The 27,820-nt window shown below is 46.4% G+C and overlaps 2 protein-coding genes across 11 annotated transcripts in view; one reads left to right on the top strand and one right to left on the bottom strand.

The window, feature by feature from the left end:
• Positions 1-230: 230 nt before the first annotated feature.
• On the top strand, positions 231-9,509 carry PEA15 (proliferation and apoptosis adaptor protein 15). Its single transcript, XM_072946280.1, has 4 exons — positions 231-409; positions 6,521-6,694; positions 7,902-8,057; positions 8,212-9,509. The coding sequence occupies exons 2-4, from the start codon at positions 6,523-6,525 to the stop codon at positions 8,274-8,276; spliced, it is 393 nt and encodes a 130-aa protein (XP_072802381.1). The 5' UTR covers positions 231-409; positions 6,521-6,522; the 3' UTR covers positions 8,277-9,509.
• Positions 9,510-11,667: 2,158 nt separating this feature from the next.
• DCAF8 (DDB1 and CUL4 associated factor 8) overlaps positions 11,668-27,820 on the bottom strand; it is a 40,569-nt gene continuing 24,416 nt past the window's right edge. For all 10 annotated transcript variants that reach the window (XM_015249023.3, XM_072946279.1, XM_072946277.1 and 7 more), the window contains 7 exons: positions 20,213-20,285; positions 19,632-19,689; positions 19,012-19,119; positions 17,473-17,603; positions 13,823-13,942; positions 13,317-13,433; positions 11,668-12,685 (listed from right to left, as the gene is read on the bottom strand). In XM_015249023.3, the coding sequence (XP_015104509.1) occupies positions 12,572-12,685; positions 13,317-13,433; positions 13,823-13,942; positions 17,473-17,603; positions 19,012-19,119; positions 19,632-19,689; positions 20,213-20,285 (721 nt within the window). In that variant the 3' untranslated portion in view covers positions 11,668-12,571. The remainder of the gene's footprint in view (positions 12,686-13,316; positions 13,434-13,822; positions 13,943-17,472; positions 17,604-19,011; positions 19,120-19,631; positions 19,690-20,212; positions 20,286-27,820) is intronic.

Genomic DNA, 27,820 nt, shown 5'->3' with positions numbered 1-27,820 from the left:
CATCAAAAGGGCATAAGAGGAGGTGGTGTCCCATTGGGAAGAATTAAATCTGAGAACTGGGTTTCGCTGTTCAGGGAAAGAGGCAGCATCGCTACTCCAGCCCTCCCCCACTTCTGCCCCCATCCCAGGAGTCTTCCAGAACCCCAGCCCCCTGCTGCTTCCCCTCCCCCCTTCCCGCCGCTCCCCGCCCCCCGCCCCTCCCCGGCTCTGACATCACGGGCCAGCCGGGTGGGGTGAGGCGGCGCTGGGCTCGGGCTCGGGCTCCGCGGGCGGAAGAGGCGGCGGCGGCAGCAGAAGCGGCGGCGGCGGCGGCGGCGCGGCGGCGGGAGCCGAAGAGGAGGCTCCGGACGCTGCTCAGGAACCGGGGACGCCGGAGTGCCCGCTCCCCGAGCGCTCAGCCCCGGAGGCGGTGAGAGGGCCGAGAGGAGACGTGTCCCGGGGAGGGGCAGATGTGGGTCTGGGCTTGGAGGGACGTCGATCCGGGACGCCCGGGGCCAGATGCGGAGTGGGGGGCCTCGGACGGGTCCGCTTTGTGTCAGGCCCCAGGGGCTGCGTCTCTGTCGGCGCCCCGAGCGCCCAGTGTGTGCAGGAGGCGGCGTGCCTCTGGCCACCCATTCCACGCTGACCGGCAGTTTGAGTCGGACCGGGGCCTGGAGATTAGGATGGAGCCTGCTTCCCGCCCAGCCGGCTCGGCCGGGCCAGCCCCCGCCCCTCCCTCCCCTTCTCTGGCTTCGGACTCGCCTCGGCTGGCGGTCTCCCGGCCCAGCCCTGCCTGTTCCGCGGGCAGCCGCCCCTGCTCCGAGGGCTCCAACCCGGCCGCTGGCACCACGTGCCCTCACCCAGTCCTCTGTACCTGGGGAAGATGTGGGATTGCTCAAAGCTTGTCCAGAGGGAAGGAGTCGGGAGCTGGGGGGTGCAGAGGAGTGAAGCAGCTAACGTAAAACCCCTAATTAATTTCGTATAATCCGTGTCAAAACTGACAGGGACACACACACCTACAAGAGACACGCCAGCACACTTGGTGACACACACCCATGTGACTCTTACACACACCGTCTGCACACAGCAAATCACAATGGCCCTGCACTACACATCCAACCCCCCACCTCACCCGCACTGCTTTCCAAGTGCAGAAGAAAGAACATCAGTCTCACAGGACAGCCGAGTGGGGACCACTGTCCCTAAGTCCACCCGAATTCTCTGGGCATCTTCTCCCAGCCCTGGACTGCAGATTGTCCCTCTTTAAAACAGTGAGAAATTATGGTAGAAAATCCTGGTCTCACTCCAGGACAGGGAGACAGGATCTTGATGGTGAGTGAGAAGTAGGGAGGGTAGGAGCTGCTGGTAGCCTTTCTTGCTGGGTCCAGTTGGGGCTTAGAGTGCTGGGAGTGGCTGGCTTCTGGGCATCTGAGTGGCCAAGGGATGGAGGAGGGGGTGGAAGAAAGGGAGAGGGAGAAAAAGAAAGAATGAGTATGAGTCAGCCAAGGATGGAGCCTAAGTCAGAGAGAGAGAATGAGGGGAATGTGTGTGAGGGAGACAGACAGGAGAGAGGGACACAGAGGGACAGAGATACAGTCGGAACAAGGAGAGGAAGGAAATGAGAGACAGAGATGGTCAGAAGAGTGGGGAGAGTGCAGGGGAATGAACTACGGAGGCTCAGAAATTAGGGAGGATGAAAGTAGGATGGTGGTGAGACCAGTGGGAGTTAGAGGAAACATGCTGAATATGTTTGTTTTGTTTCTCTACATGTCTGGCCTCAGGGCTGTCAGAGCGATTAGCTTTAATTGCTCTCCCCTTTGTGGTTAAACACTCCATTGGGGAAATTGCCAGAGATGCCCTAGGCAGCCCGCTGCCCTGGTTGCCTACTTCCTTACTTTCCTGACACCTGTGCCCATCATGTGTGCACTTACTGTCATACATGAAGAAGAGGACAGTCTTACCCTGCCATGCCATCCACTCACTCTCTTACACAGACCCTCACCCATGAAACAATGGTGGACATCACCAACCTGTATGCAGCCAGCCAATCCATGCCTCTCCCCCACCAAACTTTCTCTCTTTACAGCAGAGACACTCACTCATTCCTAATACAGCTAGTATAGGAGCTCTGAGAATTCAGATGGGGACACCGAACCCAGGAGAACCCAGGGGTCTATGTATTCTTGGCTGCCACCAGGTGGAATAGGATGAAAGCCCACTGAAAAGGAAGGGAGGAAAAGAGAGACTGAGAGACTAGGGAGAGAGGTAATAGATGAGGAAGAGATAGAGAGATGGGAGAGAAGCAGAAATAGAAGTAGGGGGAGAGACAACCAGAAGAGTAAAGAGCAGCCCAGGCCCCCCTCCCCCTCCTCTGCCCTGCCTGATCCAATGCCAGGTATCTCCTGCTGCTCTCGTCATGGGTCCCATCTTTCTTCTGTTAGACTAAGGGCTAAAAGCTTAGCCCTGTCCCTGTGCCCAGTGGTAACCCATTTTGCTTCTTGGACTGAACATTCTGAGGTCCAGGTGTCCTGCCCCACACCTCATCCCCAGGCTGACTCTGGAGCCTTAGAACCTTATTCTTCCTACTTTACAGGAATAAAAGCATTCACCACCTCACCCCCCCAATCCCCACCCCCCCCCCCCCAAAAGCTAAGTAGAAGCTAAGGGAAGAGATCAGTTGAGTATGATATTAAACAAATAATTAGGGATGAACTATAGGACTGCTTGAACCTGGGGCCCAGATAAAATTTAAAGTAGGAACCCCCCACTCTCGCTTCCCACCCCTCTGTTTCGCCTTGATTACAACCCTCCCACCCCTAGCTGCAAACCAACAAGACTGACAGACTTGAATGTCTACAAGCGCCCTCCTGCCCACTGCAGGGATCTCCAGGTCCTTGCCGCTCCCCTCAGCCTTGGGCAGCTACAGCCGATGTGAGGGAGGGAGAGGCAGCAGCTCCTAATTCTCAGGCATTCTTCTTAAATTTACTGAGGATTTGGAACCAAATGCTTGGGAGAGGGAATAATCATGAACTAATGTCAAGATGCACAGAAATTCTTTCGGCGCTGCCACCTCCTCCACAGGTGGTTATCCCATTCCGCTAGGCTTCTAGACGTGCCCTGAAGGGCTTGCACCTTCTCCCAGTGCCCGTGGAGCACCCACCTGTCTTGCTCCCAACTCCTACCCTAAGAAGGTTAGAATATAATGATCCTTACCCTCCTGCCCCTCTTCCCCAGCATCCTCCATTGGTTTGACTTTTGTCAGGGCCCCACCTGGGGCCAGCTTGGAAGGAGAGGGAGGAAGGAAGGAAGGTGTGAGGAAGCCGTGAGCAGAGCACAGAATGATCTGGGACGGAAGGGGACTGACTTCCTGGCAGCCTCGGCTCCGGTTCCCGGTTCCTGCCCTGGTATCCTGTCCCAAGAACGGCCTCCGCCCAGGCTGCCTGGTGTTCCCTGGGCAGCCCCTGCCCTGGTCCAGAGATCAGGAGGACTCTTCAGAGCTGCAAGGGCGGGAAGCTTCTTCTCAGGCCCTGTGGAATTCTGAATCTTCGGTGAGGAAAGTAACATGGAGGGTGAAGGGGCCAGGCTCCTGCCAAGCCCCACCGCAGCCAGACTACCTGGGGACAATGGTTGACCAGTGAGGCCTGAGCGCCAAGTACGGAGGTTCTGCCTCCTCGCACTCCACAACTCCACCCCAAACTCCCCTGACCTTACCCCTGCTGCCACACCCAAGCCTGGGCAAATGGGATCTCTCCAGGGAGGGAGACAACCAAGCTGCCTCCCCCTGCTCCCTCAAGGGGCCTTTCCCCTACCCTTTCTGTCTCTTCTTACTCACCACTTCCCACATCCCTTCCATCCAGTGGTGTCATTGTCCTGATGATGGGGGGGCACCCAGAACTCAGGCTGCCATGGTAACCACCGAGCTGAGGCTGCAGCCTTCGTGGACTCTGTGTGCTCCCTGTCCCCCTCCCCCTAGGATTCCTCATTTGCAGCCCGAGTCTCTTTCCCGCTCCCAACACCAGCTCTCTTCCTCCATTCTGTAGGCTCCCCTTCCTCTTTTCTCTGGATGTGAGCTGTGGTTATTTACCTTCTTACACATACTCTCAGCTGGTCAGACACCTTAGAAACAGACCACATACACTCAGAGCCACACATCCAGTGCTGGCACATACACATCCATTACCAGAACATCCAAACACACCCACAGATACCACCCACTGCCTCCTCCCCATACCTGTGCCCACACCCAGGGATCAGCACCCACACAGAGGACCCTGGCACACAGTTTCCTCCTCTGCTGCTTCAACATTCCCACCCCCATTTCTCTTAGGGGCCTCCCTGTATCTGTTTCACTCTCTCTGAAACCCTCCTATCCACCACTCCCAGCCCTTGTGGGTGGGTGTCTAATACACATTAATCCCTTCCCTCCCACCTCCCCTGTAAGTCTGTGTTTTAGATTTGATCTAACACGTGTGTGTGCGCATGCACACACACACATGCTCACTCTCTCTCTCCTCCCACAGGGTCTCTCTATTTACAAACTCTTCTTGCATGTGAAAGCAGGGCTGTATGACCCTAAATCCTGTCCCATTTTCCAGCTGAGGGCTTGGTCCCATCCTGGGGACACAGTCTTCTTGAGGGCATCTTGCCTCCTAACCATGCTGCCCTTTCTTTTTCAGCTCTCCTCACAACCCCACTCCATTATTATCTCCATCTGTGGACCCCCTCCCCTTCATTCCCCCTTGTCCACATCCCCCCTTTTCTGTCCTCGGATTATCAGTGGAGAGGGGTGGGGGCTGGGCTCCAAAGCCTGCTGCTGTGACCTAGATTTCAAGGCAGAGACGGTTCCTGGTGCTGACAGTCAGAGAGCATTGTTCCTGGCCCAGCCTGGCAGGGCCACCGCTGGGCCCTTCTGTCTGGTTGCACCTGGGTGTGCAAGTGAGCATGCCTGTAAGTGCCTGTTTCTTGTACGGGTCCTGCTGGTCCTGCTGCCTGGCTCACTGTATGTTTGTTTCACAGTGCCTGCCACCAAGGGAGGCTTGTTTATTCTGGTCCAAGTAGGGGGCTGGGAATGAGGCCTTCTGGGTCCATGCCTTTCTATGTAGTGGCCGTGCCTCTCTGCCTCAGTTTCCCTGCATATAAGCCAGAAATAAGGAAAATGGAGCATGTCAACTAGCCCCCTTCTACCTGCCACATTTCCAGCCCATTGTTGGGGTGAATGGTGGGCAGTCTCAGTCAAGTACAAGGTCATCTAGTTCCTTACCCCACCCCTTTGTCTAGCCACATGTTTATGATATAATTTACTTTTCAAAATGCTTCACTTTTCTAATTATAAAAGAAATACATACTCATTGTGGGGGAAAAATCCCCTTTTTGAAACTCAACTAGAGTTTCACATTTTATCAAATCCAGAAAGTTCATCCTAAGCTCTGACCTTCCTTCTTTCTGTCTTAGCCACAGTCCCCATCTTAGTGGAAGGAGGCCTTGAATGTTCTCTACCTTTTCACCTAAAGCTCTCCATGAAAGAGGGATAGGGTGAAGGCCTAGATGAGACCTAGCCTTCCCGTCCCTCTCTGGGAGGTCACGCTGAAGGTAGTGCCAGCCAAATGTTGATGGAAGCAGGAGTGGCAGCCCCCTTCCTGCCAGACTCTCCCAAAGCTGCATCTGAACCCCTTCCCCCTGCCACCCAGCCAGCCTGGGAACTGGGCAGGGGGCCAGGGCCAGCCGCTCGGTATTCTTGGGCGCGGGGGCTGTAGGCATAACACAAAGGCTAGGAGAGAGGGCTGTGTGGAGGCCCGGCAGCAATCAAGGGAGAAAATGGGCTCCACAAAGGTAGGGGGTAGCCCATAGCTTCCCCCTCCCCGCCCCCATCCCCTGAAACCTAATGACTGAATACAGGGCTGAGCATGGAGGGTCCAGGGAACCATTAGACCAGGCAACTAGGCATCCATCCAAAATGAGTCATTAGTAGGGTGGTGGGGAGTTGAAGTGAAGGACCCCCTTTGCTTCTGGGAAAGAATGGAAGCTAGAACACGTGAGCTCCAATCAACCTCCTCCAGCCCCTTCTTTTTAGCTTCTCACTGCCACAGGAAGCCTCTCCCTGGTGGTGGTTGTTTTGGAGGGGATTTTTTTTTTTGGATAGGGGGAGGGGTTGCAAGTGGGTGGGGCGATTCTGGGGGAGGGGCTTGGAGACTGCTGGCAAGAAAGTCGGGAGCAGGTTGCCATGGTAACCGCCTCCTCAGTCGGAGAAGTGTTGCCAGGGTTACTGTTAAGAGAGGGAAAAGGAAGAAAAAAGATGGGAGTGGGGGAAGGAGGTGTGACTTCACTCTAGGCTCCAGCCTGGCCCCTGGCTTCCGAATTTCTTCCTATCTACTTACTCCTACCTCCCTCAGGTCTCCACTTCTCCCTCCAGCCCTGGCCTCCCCACCTCCGTGCTCCAGGCACATGCCTGGTACGATGGAGGAGGTGTAGGTAGTGCCAGTGAGTAAACCACACCCTGCAGCTCAAGCTCAGCCTCCTCTCCCTTTGTTCTCTCCAACCGCAGTCATGGCCGAGTACGGGACCCTCCTCCAGGACCTGACCAACAACATCACCCTTGAAGATCTGGAACAGCTCAAGTCAGCCTGCAAGGAGGACATCCCCAGTGAGAAGAGTGAGGAGATCACTACTGGCAGTGCCTGGTTTAGCTTCCTGGAGAGCCACAACAAGCTGGACAAAGGTGGGAGAGGGGCAACCTACCATCAGCCTTTCAGGCTCAGTTCATTCAGCATACAGACCTGAGCTCAGAGCTCCTATACACACAAAGTGCACTCCTCTCTGACAAGGCAGGGCAAGAGGGATGCTCTAACAGAGCAGAGGGGCTCTAGGGCAGTGGTCTTTGCATTCCTTATGGTGCCCCTTGTCAGTAAAAATGTTCAGTAAAAAATGTTATTCAGATCCTGCTGTGCTATTATTACATATATAATAGAACATTAAAATAGAAGTTAAAAGTGATAAAACCACAAGTTCTAACATTTCCTTATCCACTTTTAGAGACTGCTGCTGTGGAAAGGGCACTAGTTCTTCCAACTAGTGTTTAAGATGGCCCTGACGGGCAAGTGGAATTTCAAAGGCAGGATCCAAAGGAGGACATACTAGGCAAAGGACCATAGTTGCAGAGGGGGGAGAACGGTGTTTGGAAAAGCAAGATGTCCTGCTTAGCTGCTTGGCTGGGGCAATAGGGTATGTTGAGAAGTGACTGGAAAGGTAGTTAAGGCTGTGTAGTGGAGGGCCTTGAGTGGTTGGCGTTTGATAGGTGAGGTGAGTGGCCTGAGGACCCTTCAGAGATACAAACCTGTAGCATGGATAGCAGGGAGGGAGGCTCAAAGAAAACACATTACAGACTACTGCAATAGTCAGACGGGAGGAGCCAGGCAAGAAGGCATCTGCAGTCTCCTAGAACTGGAGATCATCCTTCTGGTCATCTCTATGCCTTCTCTCATTCAGAATTACCCTTCTCACTAGGCCCAGAATCTCTCCTGGGTTGTCTAGATTCCACCCTTCCAGTCCCACATGTGCTGTTGGGAAATTCTGATGCTGTACTTGGAGGAAAAGCAGAAGAGGGACAAGGTGGATGGATGTTGGGTATTTGGAAGGCCACTTAATTTTTCTGTTCTCCCCTCCCTTTGGAACTTGGTGTTTAACCTAAATCCCTCTTTCTAAATCCATCATCTATAAATGATCTGCCCTTCCTGGAAACAGTTTTCTGTACTGTTTTTGGTGCTTTAGCTTTCTTTTCCTGGCTTAGTAGCCCTTATTCCAGTGTTGCCTCCTCCAATAACCAATGTGAGCAATTCAGCCTTGATTCCAGAAGCCTAGTCTGGTAGTGTAGGGGAAGCTAATCTCTACAGCCTAGATCTGACCCTCAGTCTCCTGCCTTCCTCCAGACAACCTCTCTTATATCGAGCACATCTTTGAGATCTCCCGCCGTCCAGACCTACTCACTATGGTGGTTGACTATAGGACCCGTGTTCTGAAGATCTCTGAGGAAGATGAGCTGGACACCAAGCTAACCCGTATCCCCAGTGCCAAGAAGTACAAAGGTAAGAGGCCATGCCTTTAACGTGCACCTCTGCCCCCTCCCGTGGATCGTCCTTGGAGTACGTGAATTTTGGGAGAACAGAGGCTGATGCTCCTTAGGCCTACCTGGTGTCTCCCATGACTTCTGTCCCTGGACACATCCCTTTTTACCCCTAGACATTATCCGGCAGCCCTCTGAGGAAGAGATCATCAAATTGGCTCCTCCACCGAAGAAAGCCTGAGCAGAGGGAGGAAGAAGACGAAGGTTGAACCTTCATCGGACCACTCCCTTCCCCCATCCTCCAGGGGAGGGGGCAAGGGCATCCCCCCCACCACAAATCTACCCACTTACTAACCTGGTCCTAACCCCCTTACTGTGCGCGTGTGTGTGCGTGTGCGCACGCTCTGGCTGTCTGTCTATATGTCTAGCTCATCTAGTTCCTCCTCCTTGTGAGGGGCTGGGGGTCAGGGGCTGGGGGTGGGGGGCTTAGTTTCCCCACTCTAGGGGGAGTTGGGGGCTATTTCTATGCAAGTAGAAATGGGCACATTCCTCCTACTCCCCTTTCCTCCACTTTTCCCCCACATCACTGAAGTGTGGGAGCAGAAAGGACCTGTATTTTCCTACACTGAGCAGGCGAGGTAGGGGTGAGGCATGGGAGAGGTGAATGAATCTAATGAAAAGCAGTGGGAGGGAAGACGTAGAAGCTACCCAACCCCCACCTAGAAGGGGCAAAGAAAAGCCAGAGTTCACGTTTGTACCGCAACGCTGGACTGGCTGAGGAGTCCAGTTTCCAGCTGTTCCTCAGGTTGGAGGGCCTGGGCACCCGCAGGTCCCTTTTTGCTCCCCTCTCATGGGCCTAGAATGGGTATGAGCCAGGGGTCTAAACAGAGAGGATCACTGGATCCTTTCCTGGCCCCAAAGTTCACACCCCATAGAGCACCCAGCATTAGATACCCCCCACCCACCTCTGCTCTGGAGAGACTGTGCTGGGAACATGCCCCACTGAGCCTGAGTGGGGATGAGGGCAGAAAGAGGAGTCCCCTTTTCCACTCCTTGATTCCTACTCAGACTGTTGCACATACTGACCTAGGGAGTTCCCTGAACCTATGGAGGTTGAGGAATTGAGATCCTTAGGTTTTAACTCCAATCTTGTTCCCACCTACAGAGTCCCAACACGGTTACCAGGCAACCTTCCTTATCGCCATGGTCTAGAATCCCCTCCCCAAAGCCAGAAAGAAGGGAAGAAGTTAACTACAGTGTTTTCCTTTGCACTGATCCCACTTCAATTCAAGAGGGGACCTGGTAACCTCTCCCCCTCAGTATCTTGGCATCTTGGGCTTGTGAACGCCTCCTAGCCAAATCATTAGAGTACAGCAACCCCAGCCTCCTGCCTGTCCCAAGATACCCCTCCCCACCCTGACCGTGCTAACTGTGTGTACATATATATTCTACATATATGTATATTAAACCCGCACTGCCATGTCTGCCCTTTTTTGTGCTGTCTAGCATTAACTTATTGTCTAGGCCAGGGCGGGGGTGGGAGGGGAATGCCACAGTGAAGGGAGTGGCAGAGTCAAATTGCTACACAGTCAAAACAGAAAAGAAAACTTTTTTTTTGAAACTTCAAATTCACTTGCAATCTCAAGAGACTATTTAGAGAAAGTTTTAAGTTAGGAGCTTTTAGCATGTGGGAGCAAGGTTTTAGTGGAGGGGAAGGGTTGGCTGTTAGAAGAGGGAAGCAGCCAGGCTGGATGGAGAGCACGCTCTAATCCTAGCCCAGCCCAGCCTGCCTGTGCCCCCTTGGCCACTGCTGCAGACACCTGCCTTAACATACACACCTCGAACACTCCACAGTTTTGCCTTAAAGGACCTTCTCGAGTTCCCCCAGCCCTGTCTGGCTTCTCCCTCAAGGAGAGAGATCTTATAGAATTAAGAGGGGGAATGAACATGAACTGTCCTTCCATGCCAGGAGATGTTATGTGAGAGTGAGTCTGAGAGAGACAAGAGAGATGGAGAGAGAGAGAGGGAGAGACGGGGAGAGGGAGAGGGGGAGAGAGAGAGAGAGAGAGAGAGAGAGAGAGAGAATATAAAGAGCCTTCCTTTGAAGAGAGGAGAGGATGAGATGGGAGAAGGGAGATAGGGTCATTTTCAGCAGAGTCAAGTAATGATTCTCTGTAAGGCAAAATAATTTAAAAAGCCTAACCTGCCCTCCCACCCCACGTACTGCTGTGAGATTGCCCCTATCCTGTGCTCCTCTGTCTGCAGTGTGCACGGCCTTGTTCTAACCCTGGAATAAAGGTGACTGATTGTACTGTACCTAACTGATTCTAGAATTTCTGTGAAATGGCCAGGATTTTGGAGCCTTTGGATGGCTGGGAAGGGAGGGAGAGCAATATTTACCCCCCAAATCCTTAACTGCAGCGTGGAACAGAGGTCAGGAAAATACCCCTAATGGTGTCTTTTCCCTTCCCCATCTTCTAGGTATTACTGAATTATGGGGCCAATTCCACTTACACAGTCTCCAACTGGAGCCCAACCACTGGAAACATGCATATCCCACCCTGGACTTCCTAAAATTGTAGTAAATGCAGGGCTAGGCACCTGTATTGGAAGGGGCAAAAAATAGCCCATCACGAATGAATGGCCCACATACCACACACAGAGCAGCAATCAGAAAAAAAAAAAAAAGCTTTACTGAGAGAAAACACACAACAAATTCCAGAGTGCATGGTTTTCAGCCCACTCCACCACCCCACCAGCAATAAGAACACAGACCACTCAGTCACCACACATTCCCTACCTCACGGAGGAAGTGCAACAGCTAACATCTGGTCTGAGCTGCTAGGAAAAGGGGCAGGAGGAAGGAGTGTCTGGGAATTCCATCCTTTCACTCTTCCCTTCCTTCCTGGCCTGTTCTAGTAGAATGTGACTGTCCCAGGATGCAGAATTCCTGGCTGGGGACAAAGAAATAGCAGCAAAAGCATTTAAGGGCAAGAATTCAACTGGGACTTTGATTGATATTCAGTGACCAGTGATAAGACAGGTGTCTGAGCCCCAGCCACCTTAATCAATCCTTAGATTAATGACTTGTCCTTCAATCCCAAGATATCAAAAGGTGGACAAGGTAAAAAAATCAAACCCAGGAGGTTTTTTCCCTATACTTTTCCATTAGGAAGGGAGCTGGTGTAGAGTTGGATGGCTTAAAGAATCAAGCAGCTAAAGGTAAGACTGAGTGTGTCTTCTGTCACACACAGTACTAGGAGAGACCGTCTGCAGTGGCAGAACCCTTCCTGAAGTCATAGTTCAGTCAAGTTTTAAAGATGGGCCAGTCTCTGGTTAGAAAAGCCATCCTGGGAACCCCGACAAGTATTACGGAGAGGTAGGAGATCTGAGGCAAAGAGCTGAAAGGGGTTTCCCAACCCTGAAACCATGGTAGGAAAGCAGGGAAGGGCAGAATTCAGGATCCTTCCATTCTTAAGCCAACTAAAACCTAAGGGGTAAGCCCCAATCTCCAATGGCCAAACACAGAAGGAAGGCTTGATCCCAAGTGACATCTCCACATCATTACTCTCTCTCTCACTCTCTCCTGTAAGTCAAGTCCCTTTATTGCAGTCATAGAGAATATATAGGTATTTAAACTTTGACAATAATTTTAATGTGATACATCCAATTTTGACTTGCTTTTTAATATATTTATAGATATAAAATTAGGCCTCTAACAGTGATAGGGACAGGGAGATTGCTGCCACCAAAAAACTTAAAAAACAAAACAGAAGAGGTAACATCTTTCCTATTCTTCTACTTCTGCCCCTCCTCCCACCGCCCTCCAACCTCCCTCACCAGACCTATGAGGGGGTGATGGGATGAAGAGAGTGAAGGGTACATAATCAAGTGCAGAAACACTGTGATAAGTACAGAGGATGAATGGGGTGGAAAGGGAAGTGAAGAGTGTGGGATAGTTAGGGGCTCTAAGGACTTCCCAGAAAAACAGGATCCTGGGATGAGGTTGCTCAGGGGAAAAGAAAAAACAATGCAACTGTCATAGACTTTTAAAAAATAAAGAAAATAAAGTCAAAAACCTAAACCAAAGAGAGAGTGGCACTTCTACCACCCCCAGTCTGGCCCCTTGGTACTGAACAGTCAGTTATCCCCCCACCCCCCACCCAAGAAAATAAGAGAGATTAAAGAAAAGGAATCCCCATTGCCTACACCAAACCAGTTAACAAAATAGGCTCCCCCCTCCCAAAAAAAAAGGCTTTGGGGAGAGGCCATTTCTGCTGAGTCCTATGCACCTCTCCATGGAACCCCACTCCAGGGCTCGACTCCCACTCCTAGGTACTCTCTGTAGGTTCACTCCCTTCTGGCTTGTCCTCCTGGGATGTCTTTTTTTTTTTTTTTTTTTTTTTTTTTTTTAATATCTAAAGCAAAAAAGTCCAAAGTGCGTTTCTGCTGAATATAAGGACCTGGGACAGGAAAAGGGCTGCCCAGGCAGGATCAGGTTGGCAGCCCCAGCCCGTCCTTCCTGGGTACGAGGCCTCATGATGGCATGCACTGCACCCGGTCAGGGCCCTCCTCGTCCGATGTGTCTGAGGAGCTGGGAGACTCATCCGAGTCTGCATCTGTGGCCCCAACCCCAGGTTCTCGCCAGCGCTGTAGGATGGGAAAGGTTTATTAGTAACTTCCCTGGAATAAGGACAAGCCTGTTAGGTCTTAGCTATAATTCAGATGCTCCAGGCCAGGGGTCAGCAGAATTTTTCTTAAAGGACCAGATAGTAAATATTTAAAAAATTTTAGATTCACGGGCTATATCTTGGCTGCAACTACTGCAGTGTGCTGTTGTGCTGTGAAAACAGCCACAGACAATTATAAATAAATGAGTGTGGCTATATTTCAATAAAACGTTATTTACAAAAAGCAGGCAGCATGCCAAAACTGCCATAGTTTGCTAACCCCTGCCCTAGGCCTCTTCTGGCACAAGATAAAAAATAGAAGGCACCCTGAATCATTTCTTCTCACCATCCCAACCCTCATGCCTTTGCCTTTATGAAGACAGCCCTGTGCATGCAGGGTGATGGGAGAATATAAAGCAGATACCACTTATTTCTGCTAATAGCTCTTCCAAGACTACATCCAGGCTCTGATGGGGATGGGGGATAACAGATAGGAAACCCAATCAACTCCACCTGATTCCTCCTAAAGTAGTGAGGAAGTGTGCACTGGAACATTTTACCCTCTTGAAAGAGTCACTGCCCTTGGAAGCTCACTTCCCAATCCAGCTTACTCGGTGATGGCGTCTCTGTCTCAGGTGATGCATGAGGAACCACAGCATGTGACTATCAAATAGGTCAGTGTGGTGCAAGCTGTCTTCATCCCGCTCCCGCTTGTTCTTCTTAATCACCTGGAACCGAACAGGGTGGGGGGAGTGGGCAATGAATGGGAACACTGGACCTGATCAGCAAAGGCTGGTGCTATAACCCAATAAAATCTTCCCTTAGGAACTGTTAAGCTGGAGTATAGCTGTATTAGATTAGGAAAGGATGCCCCAGGCTCATCCACTTAGAAGGCAGATGATTCTCCCTAAAGATGTCCCCTATCCCCACTCTACTATGAACTAGGGGCACTTCTGGACCCCTGGACTGGGACTGTTTCTAGAGAGGCAATGACAGGAATGTTGGAGAGGGTGTTAGAGCAGTGCATTTAAAGACCTGTTATTCCTTCCTATGACAATGAAAACTCCTAACAGTATGTGGATAAGTAGAAAGAAGAAATCTATGGTCAGAAACTTACATCCTTTAACCCTGTAAGCTCAGTGGAAGTTTCAGCTGTGGGTGCCCAGATCTTGACATCATGGTCTAGGCCACTGGTTGCCAGTACAGGCAGGTGAGGGTGGGGCTCAAGACAGTTTACCTGGTCGGGAGGAAAGGAAAACACAGGCTCAGGGGTATGTGAGAACAGGACTTAAAAACTACTCACCTTGAACCAAACAACTGTCCTTAATCAGGGCTGAGGCAGTTTCTGGGAAGGCAGGCTCACCCATCATGAGCTTAAGCCAAAGGGCCCTTGGGGTGAAAGAAACACTGGACACAGACTGAATGTAAGAGCAGGCCTTTCTCTCATTTCCTACATTTAGGTAGGGTGCCCTCATCCCCAGACATAGCTCTAGGGGTAGGCGGGTGACTGGACAAGCATACTGCTGGCTTTACAAAAAGGCAATGAGCTCCAGATGACCTCATTCTCTCCAGATTCCACAGCTCCAACTTGCCCAAGGCTGGAAAAAAACATCCCAGTGACTTTCACCAAGTGGCAAATAAATTTTTTAAAATGAAGAAAAGCAGCAGCTGCTGCTGAGCCCCCAGAGGAGAGTCAGAGAACAAGTACATTCACTTGGCATGGCTCACCAGCTCACCAGAACTGGAAGAAGGCACTGGTTGGGAGCAGAGACACATGTCTACTCAAGAATCCTGCATATCCCAGGGGGCAGCATCCTGCTGCCTGCCGTGAAAGCGTTAACAGGCTCAGTACAGGACATCACAGCATAGCAGGGCAGTCTCCTGGGGCGCCTACTGCCTCAAGCTCAGCCACCCTCTGGGGCTACGCACTGAGCAGGAGAAATGAACTACAGCAGCTGGGGGAAGGCCTTCTGGCTTAGGCAGCTTCCTTCTGTCCAAAGGTACCCATGCCCCCTGCTGTCTAACTTGGAAACATCACCCTGCCTCGTAGGGCAGGGCAGCTACCATCCCCACCAGAAGGGAGGAGCTGGTCCCAGATCCAGCTGCTAAAGCACTTCTGGGCTTTCAGTCAGATGAGGAATATATAAGAAAAGCACCCATAAGGACAAAGGTGTGGCCCTAGCCACTCCTCACCTCACCTCACCCTACCCCATCTTGCAGCTGCCTTACAGTCCAAGAGAAGCCCTAGCAAAAAGCCTTTTTCAGTTCTCCCAGGACCAACCTTCTCTGCCTCGCCTGCATATGTAGGGAGCAGCTGATGGAAAGCCAGGATCAGCATAAAAATTAAAAATGACCTACAGACTTCCAATCTTCTTTGACTTCCATTTTATAAATAAATTCTCAGAAAACACTGAAGCTAAGTCTGAGTCTAAGAGTAAAGGAGAAACCACATTTCCCTTCTTTCTTCTTTCACTCCACACACCAGAAAAGTTTATATTTGGGCTCTTTTAGGCAGTGTGGAAGAGGTTCCAAAATCTGGAGCATGAGGAGGCACTAGAAAGAAAAACTCCTCTGACAGGAAATATCAAAAGATATGTAACTACTCACAAATACAAACCTGAATTCATTCATCCATCTCCAGATAAGTCCCTGCTACTCTTCTACTCTGATCGAGCTGTGCTTGACAAGTCAGTAAAATAAAAAGCACAGGAGAGAAACTCCTTGGAACTTAAGGCTAAGGACAAAGCCAATGACAAAAGAATAAGTTACACACAAAATACCTGAGTTGGAGCCTACAGGGGGACCCAATAGAGAACTTCTGTACTAGGGTACCTGGTCACTTCACCCAACCTGTCTGAATGCCAGGACTTACCCTGTCAATAATGCTTGAACAGAGAAAAGAGCTCTGGCTTTAGATGACTGGGCTGGGGGATGCAGGTGATGGGATAAAGCAGTGAAGTGCTTTTAAGAGACTAAAGATTGTCCTTAGACATCATGCCCCACTTTGTCCTTGAACAGAAACAAAGAAAGGACTAGGGTTTGAGCCAAAAACAGAATCAAGACACCTGGGCAAGGCGGACAACAGTTTCAAAGATCCCTTCTGGGTCTAACGTTTACTTTACAATATAGAACTGCTATGAGTCTGCACTGATGTTGGTGCCTGGTGACCCCACTGCTGGGAGGTTAGGACCAAAAAACTAGGAGCCAAGTGAGAACCACATAGATAATTCAGCTTACACAGAGGCAAGAGCATGCCAGGAGTCTTGCTGCAGGCTTCAGTCTTTATACCTCTTGTTCTAGTACCTCACTTTTATGACCACTAAAACTTAGGCCTAAGGCCCAACCATCCGAAGCAGGTACCCTCCCCACCTCAGCACCTGGATTAACCATCAAATCCTGATACTGGCTGAGCTGAAAAGAGACTGGCCTGTAGAGTGATTTTGGAGAATGGACAAGTGCTGGCCTGGGGGAGGGCATTCAGCCATGCATCTCTCCGGAACAGAATGCAAGACAATAGTTTATGATCAAGAAAAAACTCACTGGCACCTTTTGACTTTCCTATGACTACATGCTTACTGCAGAATTCTCATTAAGACTCCAGTGTTTTGGATTTGTTCACTGCAGATGGATAGAAGGGGACCTATGGAAGAGTAGGAAGCAAAGCACGCAACAGTAAGACATACCTTCAAGTTCTATACTCTTCTCTACTTATATTCAAGCCATAGAAGCCTTGGATCTATACTGGTCTCATTTCCCCCAAATTTAGGGAAAACAAAATGAAAATCTGAAATAGCCTCATGCTAGGGCAAGAAACACACAAGAAATGGGATACTGATTGCAATGAACCGTTCTAAATTCTACCACCACTCTGGGTAAACCTCATCAAGAAATGGCTGAGTCCGTGGAGCTTCCCACAGCCTAGAGGAATGAAAAGGAAGAAAGACCAAGCATTTCAGCCATTCCTCAGAGGCTCTTAACCAGACTTTCTTGGGTAGTCAGTACAATGTAGTGGCCCAAACTGCCTCTTTCTTATCTTCTGCAGTCCAAAAACATTACAATAGTAAGCTACTGAATCCTTCCTGACTCTAGGTCTCAAAAAAGAAAAAAAAAGTATGGTTAGTTAGAGACATCTTGCTGATCACTCTTCACGCCTCAACTCAGAATCCTCACGCTTCCTTTCTGCCCTATCTCTATGGAGGTTGTCTTTAGAACTCCAAGGACAGGCAGACTGTGATACGATCATGGGCTGTATTCCGCATTTCTTTAAAAAAAAAAGGGGGGGGGAATATTTCCTCTCTCCAAATATATACATATATATTACGTATGTTTGTTATCAACGTACAGACCATATTCTGATTTTCCCAATTGTCAAAAAAAATACTCCTTCCAGCTTGTATTCGCTGATCCAGGATCTAATCAACATCACTGCTTAGCTACTTACTACATTTGTGTAGGATGATGTGCCTCCAATGCTTTTGTTTTGGAAAAGGTCCATGCCTAGAGATACCTCACTCAGGCCAGAGGTTCTTCCCTAAGATCCCTGTCTCTTAATAAACTGTGCCATAGAGGGGCAGAACACAGGAAAGAGAAGATAACATTCCATTAAAAGCTCAGCACACCAGACTATATACTGCCTTTTTATTTAGCTGGCTAGACCTCTAAGACATGGTATTATGCTGTCAGAGTGAGAATTCAGTGGCCTTGCTAAAACCTACCTTAAAGACTGGAGGGAGTGGGGAATCAGTCAGCCCAGCACGCCATACTCACCACGCCTCCCTTGTCCCCCTCCATAAACTGAATGATCTGGCAGGATGATTTCTCCCAGAGGAAGATGTGCCCGCAGTCACTACCGCTCACCACAAATTCACTCTTGGGGCCATAGAAATTGACGCCTTTTACTGAAATGATAAATGAGGGAATAAACCACATGAGAGTTGGCATCAGGCCTATATATATATATATATATATATATATATATTTTTTTTTTTTTACCTCACAGGAAATTCAGTTACTCACAAACTCTAAACCATCTAAGAGCCAAAGAATTCCTTTCACTTTCACAAAACAAATCAAGGGATTTATGCACGTATGACAGAACAAAAATCACACCGTCCCAGAGACTATTTACATTCTCCCAAAGAAAATGAGCTGAGCTGAACAGTTTGCAGTCCCTTAGCAACAGCCTCAGTCTCATTAGCCTAGGCCCTACGGAGCAACCACAGGCCTAAAGCCTTTCCTGTCCCAACCTGAGTGGCCCCAGCTCTGCCCACTCCTAGGCAGCACATGCCCTAGGACTGTCCTTGGTATCTGCGCCTCGTTGGTACCTTGTCAGTGCTTCCTGGGCCATCTGGTGACCTGAGACTGATGGAGGTATACGCCACAATTGCCTACAGGAGGCATGTGAACTGTGCTTGCTACCCAACGCTCCAAACATCATCAGAGCCTCCAGCCTCTGAAATCAGTGAGAGAAGCCAGGAGTCCCAACTACTATGTCCAGTTCCATACCAGTCATGAGACTGGAATGCTTTCTTCTCTATGCCCATGGACTAAGATCCAAGTACAGGTTTTTTCCCTCTCTTCTCACCAGCTCAAGGGAAAAAGGAAAACTAACTGCTCTCTCCCAGGCAACATCATGACAGACAGCTGTTAGGAGTGGTAACGATAACAAAGAGTAGTGATTCCCCAACTTTTCTGTACATCAGAATCACATAAGAAGCTTTAAAAAAATCCTAATCAAGTTGTGACCCATACCAATTAAGTCAGAATGCATAGGTATGGAAGCCAGGCTTCAGCAGTTTTAAAAGACTGCCAAATGATTTCATCGTGTAGCAAAGTCTGGGAACTGCAGACAACAAAAAAAGCCAACCTTCATTGCAAACTTGGGCGAGGTGCTATCGCCATTCCTCTGCCTCATTCAAAAGAATCATTTTTCGCTCCTCCCCTACAAGTACAAGCTCACCCTCTATTTTAGGCAATTCAGTACCACTAACTAAGGACGGCTTTCCCAGACTCCCTAATAAATCTTTTAATCCTGAAGCTACCTGAAATCATAAAAATATAGTCAGTCTAATCTCCCTAAGCCCAAACCAAGTAACCTCAGTGTAGTGGTGAGAGATGCGCCTGAGCCCTCTCTCCACTAGCACAGGAAGGCCCATGAAAACTCCAGCCCAATGAAGGATACCCTCCTTGCTGCCCTTTGTGATAGGCAGCCTACTCCTTTAGGTAGTTCTTATTTATACAACCTGAATGACATACTCTGGTTCTCCAACAGACTTGGACTACAGAAGCCTAGAAAGACAGCCTCACCTGTGGCGTTATTTCTGTGGCCCTTGTATCTCTTAATATACTGGGCCCCATCACTGTGAGAGGAGTTGAAGAGGTAAATGTCTTCATCATTGTAACTGGCCAAGAGCTCTGCCAAGAACAAGCACACAGCAGTGAAGGCAAAGGCTGAAAAAGGCTAGGACCAGGAGTTGGGGGTTGGGGTGGGGCTTCTTGCCAGTAGTGCCCCCTCCTAACACCCAGGTAGAGCACCCATCTTACTCAGTTGGAAAAGATGGCAATTCAGGTGTCTAGGGTAGACTAGGAACATGCTGCCAACCGAGGGGTAGCAGAATGCTCAGGAAGATCATACCCATTAATTCACAAATGAGTCACAGGCATAAGAACCTGCTAAGGCAAGTAGCCCAGGCTTTTGGACAGGCCCTGCCAAATATCATCTGCAGCATTCTGCAGGTGCCTGGCATCTCCAAGGGTCATCTGCTGCATCCTCCCACTGTGCACTCACCATCAGCAACTACTCCCCAGCTGCTCCACTTGGAGCCATAGCACAGTGGTGAGCACTGGAGGGCACATGCCTCACTGGCTCAGCAGCTCCCTAGACAGAGGGGGCATGCCAGCCTAGGAGCTGGGCCCTGCTCACGTACCTGTGCCGTCGTGGCTGTACACAAGACAGGTGATGTTTGCTTTGGACTCACTGTTCACCTGCAATAAGGAGCAGATACTGACTGATGCCCCACCCCCCCATTTGTTATACCACCTTCAGGAAACAGGTTTTCCTTCAAACTCCCCTATATCTTCTCCCAAAGATAGAGAGAGAGATTCAGGGACAGAGAAAGAGAGAGAGAGAGAGAGAAAGACACACACACACACACACACAGAGACAGACAGGGACAGGAGTACAACTGATGAAACTTGACTACCTTGGGGGGAAGAGAGCTTTCTGTTGGTTGTCTTCTGTGTGCTAGCCATTTCACATACACATTATCGTATCAGGCCTTACCATCATGGTACAAGGCAGTCATTTGCTATTTTGTGGATTGAAAAACTGAGACTAACAGAGGTAAAGCGACTACCCAAGATCACAAAGCTGGTAAGCGACAGCCAGGATTCAAATCCAGGTGTCTGACTCCAAAGTCCAAGCTCTTCCCACCATACCAACAAGTTTGGGGCAGGCTTGGGGTTGGGTCAGGGAAGCCTGGAACCACTGGCCCTTCATGAATCTTACCAGGTGATGAGGACAGAATTTCTTGAGTACTCCATTGTTTTCATTCTCATCAATTTTCCTCTGGTCATAAATCCTACAGTGGAAGAAGCAATGAAAATATCAAAACTCACCAACATCCCTTGAAGAGTTACAGTTCGATGTAGTAGCAGCAACAGCAGTCAGCTGGATAACAAGACAGTTAAAGAACATCCCCCAGCCAGGCTTCTGGCTCATGTTCTTCCTTGAAATTCCTCTTCTTCCACTCCCTTTCCAAAGCAAAACTCTTATCCAAGTACTTCCTATTTCAAGAAGTAATCCTAAATTTTATTAGTCTGAAGTGGCTTCTCTCTCTTCTCAGCTTTTACATCACTTAACTGCTTATTTGCACTGAAATAACATTATTTTAGAGCTTTTTGTGTATACGCTGCCTCCCCAGTAGGGCTTATTACTCATGGGCAGAGACATGCTTTGTGTAAGTCAGTGGGTCTTCAACACCTTCTTGAAATTTATTTGGCTAGTTCTCCCCACAAGAACTATTACAAACTACCACCTGTATCTCCACAAGACTCCCTCTCTCCTTCCTTCATGCCCATCAAGCATCAAACTACCTTTACCATCCCTCACCTCTCCAAGCCAAGTTTTAATCATTCATTCAACTAATTATGACACATATATTAGATGCTAAGTGCTATGTCAGGTGCTGGAAATACACTGAAGAACAAGACAGTCCCAGTCCCTGTCCTTGCCCATCAGTCTCCTTCAGTCTCGGAGCTTCACCTCTCCACAGCTGCTCTTAATCTGATCCCTCCCTCCAAGGACCTTGTTTGATCGATAAGTTCATCATTTCTCAACCTCTTCCTCACCACTGTGCCCATTTTCTAAAAATCCTTCCACTGACCTCTCCTACGCCTGCTTTTTCTGTCCTTCTCCTTGCAGTCGAACTACTGAAAAGAGCAATCTGTATTCAACATTTTCACTCCCTCATTTCCTATTTACTTCTTGATCCATTCCAATCCAGCTGTGGCCTTCAATCCACTACTGAAACTTCTTTGGCTAAAGTCATCAGTAACCTAACTGCCAATGACAACTAGATATTTTTTTAGGCTTTTCTCTCGTCCCAACATTGTTCATTACTCCTTCCCTGAAACACATTCTTTCCTTGATGTCCAATCAATCCTTAATGTTGTTCATGGGCTTGTCTTTCTTCGTCCATCCCTTAAATGCTGATGCTCCTTGATGGTCTGGTTTAAAGTTCTCCTCTGATTCTATACAAGGAAATTTTAACTTCAAATATATGAGCACCCAGAAGCTGTGCTTATGTACATGTATTTTTCCAGGGAGAAGGGATCATAATTTCTCCCTATATTCTCAAAGAGGCCAGAGACTCAAAAGGGAGGAAAACTTCTGCTCTATACTTTCCCTCGTGATCAAATTCCATTATCAACACTTTAACTACCACCTATATGCAGATATACAGCTTTAAAAAAAAAAAATCTGTGTCTCCAGCCCACACTCGTTCTTAGTTCCAGACTTATATCTACATGCCAACTGAATGTTGTAATGGAATGCTGCAAAGTAAAATCATTCTCCTTCTTCAACTAAAATCATCCTAAATCTACCTTTCCCCCCTAATCTTTGTAAATGGCACTATCCCAAATTCAAGTGGTAAAACCAGAAATCAGGTCCTCTCTCTCATGTACATCTAGTTTCCTTCCTGTCAATCTGACTCCCTGGGTGTATTTCTTGACTATATCTACTTTCTCCACCCTTAGTCATTTTGTCATTTTTTCCCTAGATTATTTATAGTAACCTTCTAACTGATTTCTTTGTTCATATTGTCATTAGAATTATGTCTACAATGAAGAGTTCTATGTAAATTCCCTGCTTAAATCTCTTCAGTGATTTTGTACTTTCTACTAAATAAAGTCCACTTTTCAAAGATCCTATACATTATACAAAAAACCAAAAACAAAACAAAAAGCTAAGCTGCCTTGAACATACCATGTCACATCTTGTTATTCTAAGTACACATATTCTACCTGAAATACTAACTTCCTATTTGTCTTTAATATTTCCTCTGTGAGAAAGAGTAGCATAGTGAAATGGTTTCCACCATATTTAAGCAGTCTGAACTGAGTTCAAATACTAACTCTGCTGCTTACTAGATGAGTAATACTGGGTAAGTTACTTAATATTTTTAATTCTTATATATCTGTTACTCTAGAATGATCTCTGTAGGCAGAAAACTATGTCTAGCCAAGTGTGTATCTAGCACATAGCAAGTGCTCAGTAAATGCTGAATGAATAAATGAATGAATCAATATATATGTCTGTATTCTCCATAATCCATTAATATCCTACATAATGAGAATATCCAGGAAATGTTCGTTAAATGAACCAATGAAAAAAGACTAATAAGAGACTGCTGCACTACCCATTACTACTCTTCAGCAAATACAGCATCTGACAATCAGATGTTTTCCTTCTAAGTCTAAATCAATAGCTCTCAAATTCACTAAGTCATCATTATCTTTGTAAGTCATCAAATTAGTAAAAAATATTTAAATATTCACTATTTTGGTATATGGACCATTCTGTGTTCTGCAGTATCTAGTGCTCTTTGTCCCTCTTCTTTATGAAAAAATCCTTCTCTACCTACCCCTTTCTTCCATAATTTTAAAACTGAAGTATAGTTGATTTAAAATGTTGTGTTAATTTCTGGTGTATAGCATAGTGATTCACTCATATACATATATTTCTTTTCATATTCTTTTTCATTATAGGCCATTACAAAGTATTGAATATAGTTCCTTGTACTATATGGTAAAACATTGTTGTTTACCTGTTCTATACACAGAAATCAGTATCTGCAAATCCTGAACTCCCAATTTATCCCTCCTCACCCACTTTCTCTGCTGGTAACCGTAAATTTGTCTTCCATGTCTGAGAGTCTGTTTTGTAAATAAGCTCATTTGTGTCTTTTTTTTTTTTTTAAAGATTCCACATATAAGTGATACCATATGGTATTTTTCTTTCTCTTTCTGGCTTACTTCACTTAGTATGACGATCTCCAGGCCCATCCATGTTGCTGCAAATGGCATTATTTTATTCTTTTTTATGGCTGAGTAGTAATTCAGAGTGTGCATGTGCACTTGTGTGTGTGTGTGTGTATATATAAACACATACATACATACATACCACATCTTCTTTATCCAGTCATTTTTTGATGGACATTTAAGTTGCTTACATATCTTGACTATTGTAAACAGTGCTGTTTTGAACACTGGGGTGCATGCATCTTTTCAAATTAGTTTCCTCTAAATATATGCCCAGGAGTGGGATTGCTGAATCACCAAGTAAGTCTATTTTCAGTTTTTTAAGGAATCTTCATACTGTTTTCCATAATGACTGCACCAAACTACATTCCCACCAGCAATGTAGGAAGGTTCCCTTTTCTCCACATCCTCTCCAGCCTTTATCATTTGTGGACTTTTTAATGATGGTCATTCTGATAGGTGTGAGGTGATACCTCATTGTAGTTTTGATTTGTAGCTCTTTGATAATCAGCAATATTGAACATTTTTTTCATGTGCCTATTGGCCATTTACATGTCATCATTCCTTTCTTCCATAAGTATTTATTAAGAACCTACTAAATTCTAGATATGATCCTTGAGACTAGGGGTTGGCAAACTTTTTCATAAATGGCAAGACAGTAAATATTTTAAGTTGGTAGGCCATCTAGTCTCTGTCACAATTTCTGAACTCTGCCTGAGGACCATGAAAGCAGCCATGGATATATGTAAACAAATGGCCATGGCTATGTTCCCATAAAACTTTATTCACAAAAACAGTGTAGACTGCCAACCCCTGTCCTAGAAAGCAGTGATACAAAGATACAGAAGATTTCCCCTATTTTCTGAGCATAGGACAGGACCCTGACATTAAAAAAAAATTTTTTTTTTATTTTTAAGATTTCGTTTTTCAAAGCAGTTTTAGGTTTACAACAAAATTGAGAGGGCACTACAGAGGTTTTCCATATACTCCGACCCTACACATGCACAGCCTCCCCCATTATCAAAATCACTCGTGAAAATGGTAGTTTTTTTTTAAACCAAGGATGAACCTACAATGACATATAATCACCCAAAGTCTAGTTTACCTGAAGGTTCACACTTGAACATTCTACGGGTTTGGAAAAATGTATGATAATACCCATCAATAATATCATAGAGTATTTTCACTGCCCTAAAAGCCCTCTGTGCTCAGCCTGTTCATCTCTCTTGCCCCATCACAACCCTAACCACCACTGGTTTTTTTGTTTGTTTCCATAGTTTTGCTTTTTCTAGAATGTCATATTGTTGCAATCATACAGTATGTGGCCTTCTCAGATTGGCTTTTTTTCACTTAGTACTTTGCATTTAAAATCCCTTCATGTCTTTTCATGACTTGATAGCTCACCTCTTTTTAGTGCTGAATAATATTCCGTTGTCTGGATGTACTACAGTTTATTTATCCATCTACCTAATGAAGGACACCTTGATTGCTTCCAACTTTTGGAATTTATGAATAAAGCTGCTATAAACACCCATGTACAGGTTTCTGTGTGGAAATGAGTTTTCAACTCCTTTGGGTAAATCCCGAAGAGCTTGACTACTGGATCGTATGGTACCAGTATGTTTCATTTTGGAGAAACTGCCAAACTGTTTTCTAAAATGGCTGCTTCATTTTGCATTCCCACTAGCAATGTATGAGTGTTCCTTCCTGTCGCTCCACAGTACTCACCAGCATCTGGTGTTGTCAGCATTAGGATTTCAGCCATTCTCATAGGTGTGCAGTAGTACCTCACTGGTGTTTTAATACGCACTTTCCTGATGACATATGATGTGGATCATCATTTCATACACTTGCCATCTGTGTATCTTCTTCAGTGAGGTGTCTATTAATGTCTTTGGCCCATTTTTTAATTGGGTTGTTTTCTTCTTGTTGAGTTTTAAGACTTCTTTATTTTGGATAATTTGTCCTTCATCAGATGTGTCTTTTGCAAGTATTTTCTCCCAGTCTGTGGCTTGGCTTCTAATTCTCTTGAAAGATACTGTCTTTCACAGAGCCGAAGTTTTCAATTTTAAGGAAGTCTAAGTTAACAATTATTTCTTTCATGGATCATGTCTTTGATGTTTTATCTAAACAGGTGTCACCATACCCAAGGTCCTCTAGGTTTTCTCCAATGTTATCTTCCAGGAGCTTTATAGTTTTGGATTTTACTTTCAGGTCTATGATTTTTTTTTTTAATTTTTTTTAATGGAGGTACTGGGGTTTAAACCCAGGACCTTGTGCATATTAAGCATATACTCTACCACTGAGTGGTATACCTTCCCTGCTCCATAATCCACTTTGAGTGAATTTTTGTGAAGGGTATAAGGTCTATGTTCAGATTTTTTTTTTACATGTGGATGTCCAGTTTCAGCAACATACACTGAAAGACTATCTTTTCTCCAAATTTTGCTTTTGCTTCCTTGTCAAAGATGACTGTATTTATGGGGGTCTATTTCTGGGCTCTCTAATCTGTTCCACTGATCTATTTGTCTATTTCATCAATACGATGCTGTCTGAATTATTGCAGCTTTATAGTAAGTCTTGAAGTTGGGTAGTGTCAATCCTCCAACTATGTTCTTCTCCTTCAGTAATGTGTGGCTGTTCTGGGTCTTTTGTCTCTCCACAGAAACTTTAAACTCAGTTTGTCAATATCCTTAAAATAAAAAGAGCTGGGATTTTGTGACTGAAATCAAATTGGGATTTTGTTGGGACTGGAAATCAATAGATCAAGCTGGGAAGAACTGACAACTCCACAATATTGAGTCTTCCTATGCCCTTGATATTTTAAATCAAATAAAGAATAGTTTCAGCACTGTTTCAAGTGCTCACTAACTTGTTACCTTAAGCATCTCCTCTACTCACCTCCTCTTTGCCCCATCCTGCCCTTAATCTAGTGTTTTCTCAGTGTTGCTGACAGAGATGGGGAGCAAAGGGACTGTTCATTAACTGTGTTTTTTTTTAAATTACTATTATTATTTCTATTAACTGTGTTTTATAAACCGTTCATCCACCCTTTCTTTCTTTCTTTCTTTCTTTCTTTCTGTTTTGGAGGGATAGGTAATTAGGGTTATTTATTTTTTTAATGGAGGTACTGGGGATTGAACCCAGGACCTTGTACACGGTAAGCATGCACTCTGCCACTGAGCAATACCCTCCCCCCGACCCTCTTTTAGCAATAAATTTACATTTCAACCCATCACACTACCAAATCTATCACCACAGGATTCATTCATCTAATATGTTCTCCTTTTCTTCACTCTTGTAAATTCTTAAACCAACTCAAGCAGGATTTCATATATCTACATCACTCTCCACTTGCCTACGTTTTTTCTTTCTCCTTGCCAACCCCTCCTTTTTTTGGTCATAGGCCAAAAAGCATGACTCTCTAAGGCTTCTTCACAGTCCTAAATTAAAATTCAGTATTTATGATGCAAAGGCCTTGGGGATGAGTAAGTTATTTCTCTGTATTCCCTTAAAGAAATTCTTTCAGACTAGGCATGAAAGCTAATGGTATTATAAAATATTCAGCAAAAATATTTTGCAATTTCTGGAAGGTGAGCCCACAGTTCTTTCAAAGAAAAAAATCAGAAAGGGGGAATTCAACAATATTCAACTGGCTAAACTGAAGAGATGAGAAACTGAGGATGATCAGAGAGGAGCTGGAGTGCTGGAAGGGCTACCTGATCTTAAGGGATCAGAATATTTCAAAATCTACACGTGCTCTTGTCAAGTAAATAGCCTATTATCTGCTGGGAATTTGGGGTGTACAAAAGGATAGAGGATACTGAGGCTTATAAGAGATAGACCTGAGTATTTCTCCTTTTGCTGAAATGCTGGAACTAATTTCTAGCCCCACGCTAACCCTAAGAAAGTATCAGCTTTGGATAAAGACATTATCAACTGCAGTTCTCAACTCAACACAACCAATGTCTCCATTCTCCTCCAAACATCAAGGTCCTAATGGTTGAATTATCTAGAAACATAGACTTTCTAATGAATCCAGAGTTCTAAGCAGGAAATCCAAATTAGAAATTTCAGTAAATGTTCTATTTGGAGGAAGCAGCACCAGAAAGTTCTGACGACGACAACCCTTTTTGATCAACAGCTTCTTATCTTAAAAAACAAAAAATCTACTGCTATATGCATTTGCTATGGGTCAACAGAGGCAAGGAATTTAGAAGGCAAGGGAAATGGGAAGAAGAGAGTAACAAAGTTGCCTAATTCTCTTGTGGCAGGATTCTGCAACAACTTAAGGTCATCTCTCACATATTTCTAAAAATTTAGTCTGTCCCTGTGATTCTTACTATTTTTAATAAAATTAATTACAGAATACAATTATAAAAAATGTGCTTTCATTTAAAAAGGAAGATAATGCTTTTTATCCACCATCAGGAAAACATAGTTTATTCATTTTTCTATTGATCCTCCCTTCCCTCCTTTTTAAACTGAAAATCCTTTGGCAACCAAAGAAATATAGTTAAAATAGGCCAACTAGATATGAATGAACACAATTTGTGACAGAGGGACAGAAGGA

This window comes from Vicugna pacos, chromosome 21 (genome assembly GCF_048564905.1).
Source record: "Vicugna pacos chromosome 21, VicPac4, whole genome shotgun sequence".
Classification (NCBI taxonomy): Eukaryota; Metazoa; Chordata; class Mammalia; order Artiodactyla; family Camelidae; genus Vicugna; species Vicugna pacos.
The sequence above is the reverse complement of the archived record's forward strand: the minus strand, read 5'-3'. Positions and strand labels throughout refer to the sequence as shown.

Bases quoted from the DNA above. Each gene is read 5' to 3' on its own strand.
- PEA15 (XM_072946280.1), top strand. From the start codon at position 6,523: ATGGCCGAGTACGGGACCCTCCTCCAGGACCTGACCAACAACATCACC. The intron at 6,695-7,901 runs GTGGGAGAGGGG...GCCTTCCTCCAG, and splicing joins CCACAACAAGCTGGACAAAG to ACAACCTCTCTTATATCGAG. The intron at 8,058-8,211 runs GTAAGAGGCCAT...TTTTACCCCTAG, and splicing joins CAGTGCCAAGAAGTACAAAG to ACATTATCCGGCAGCCCTCT.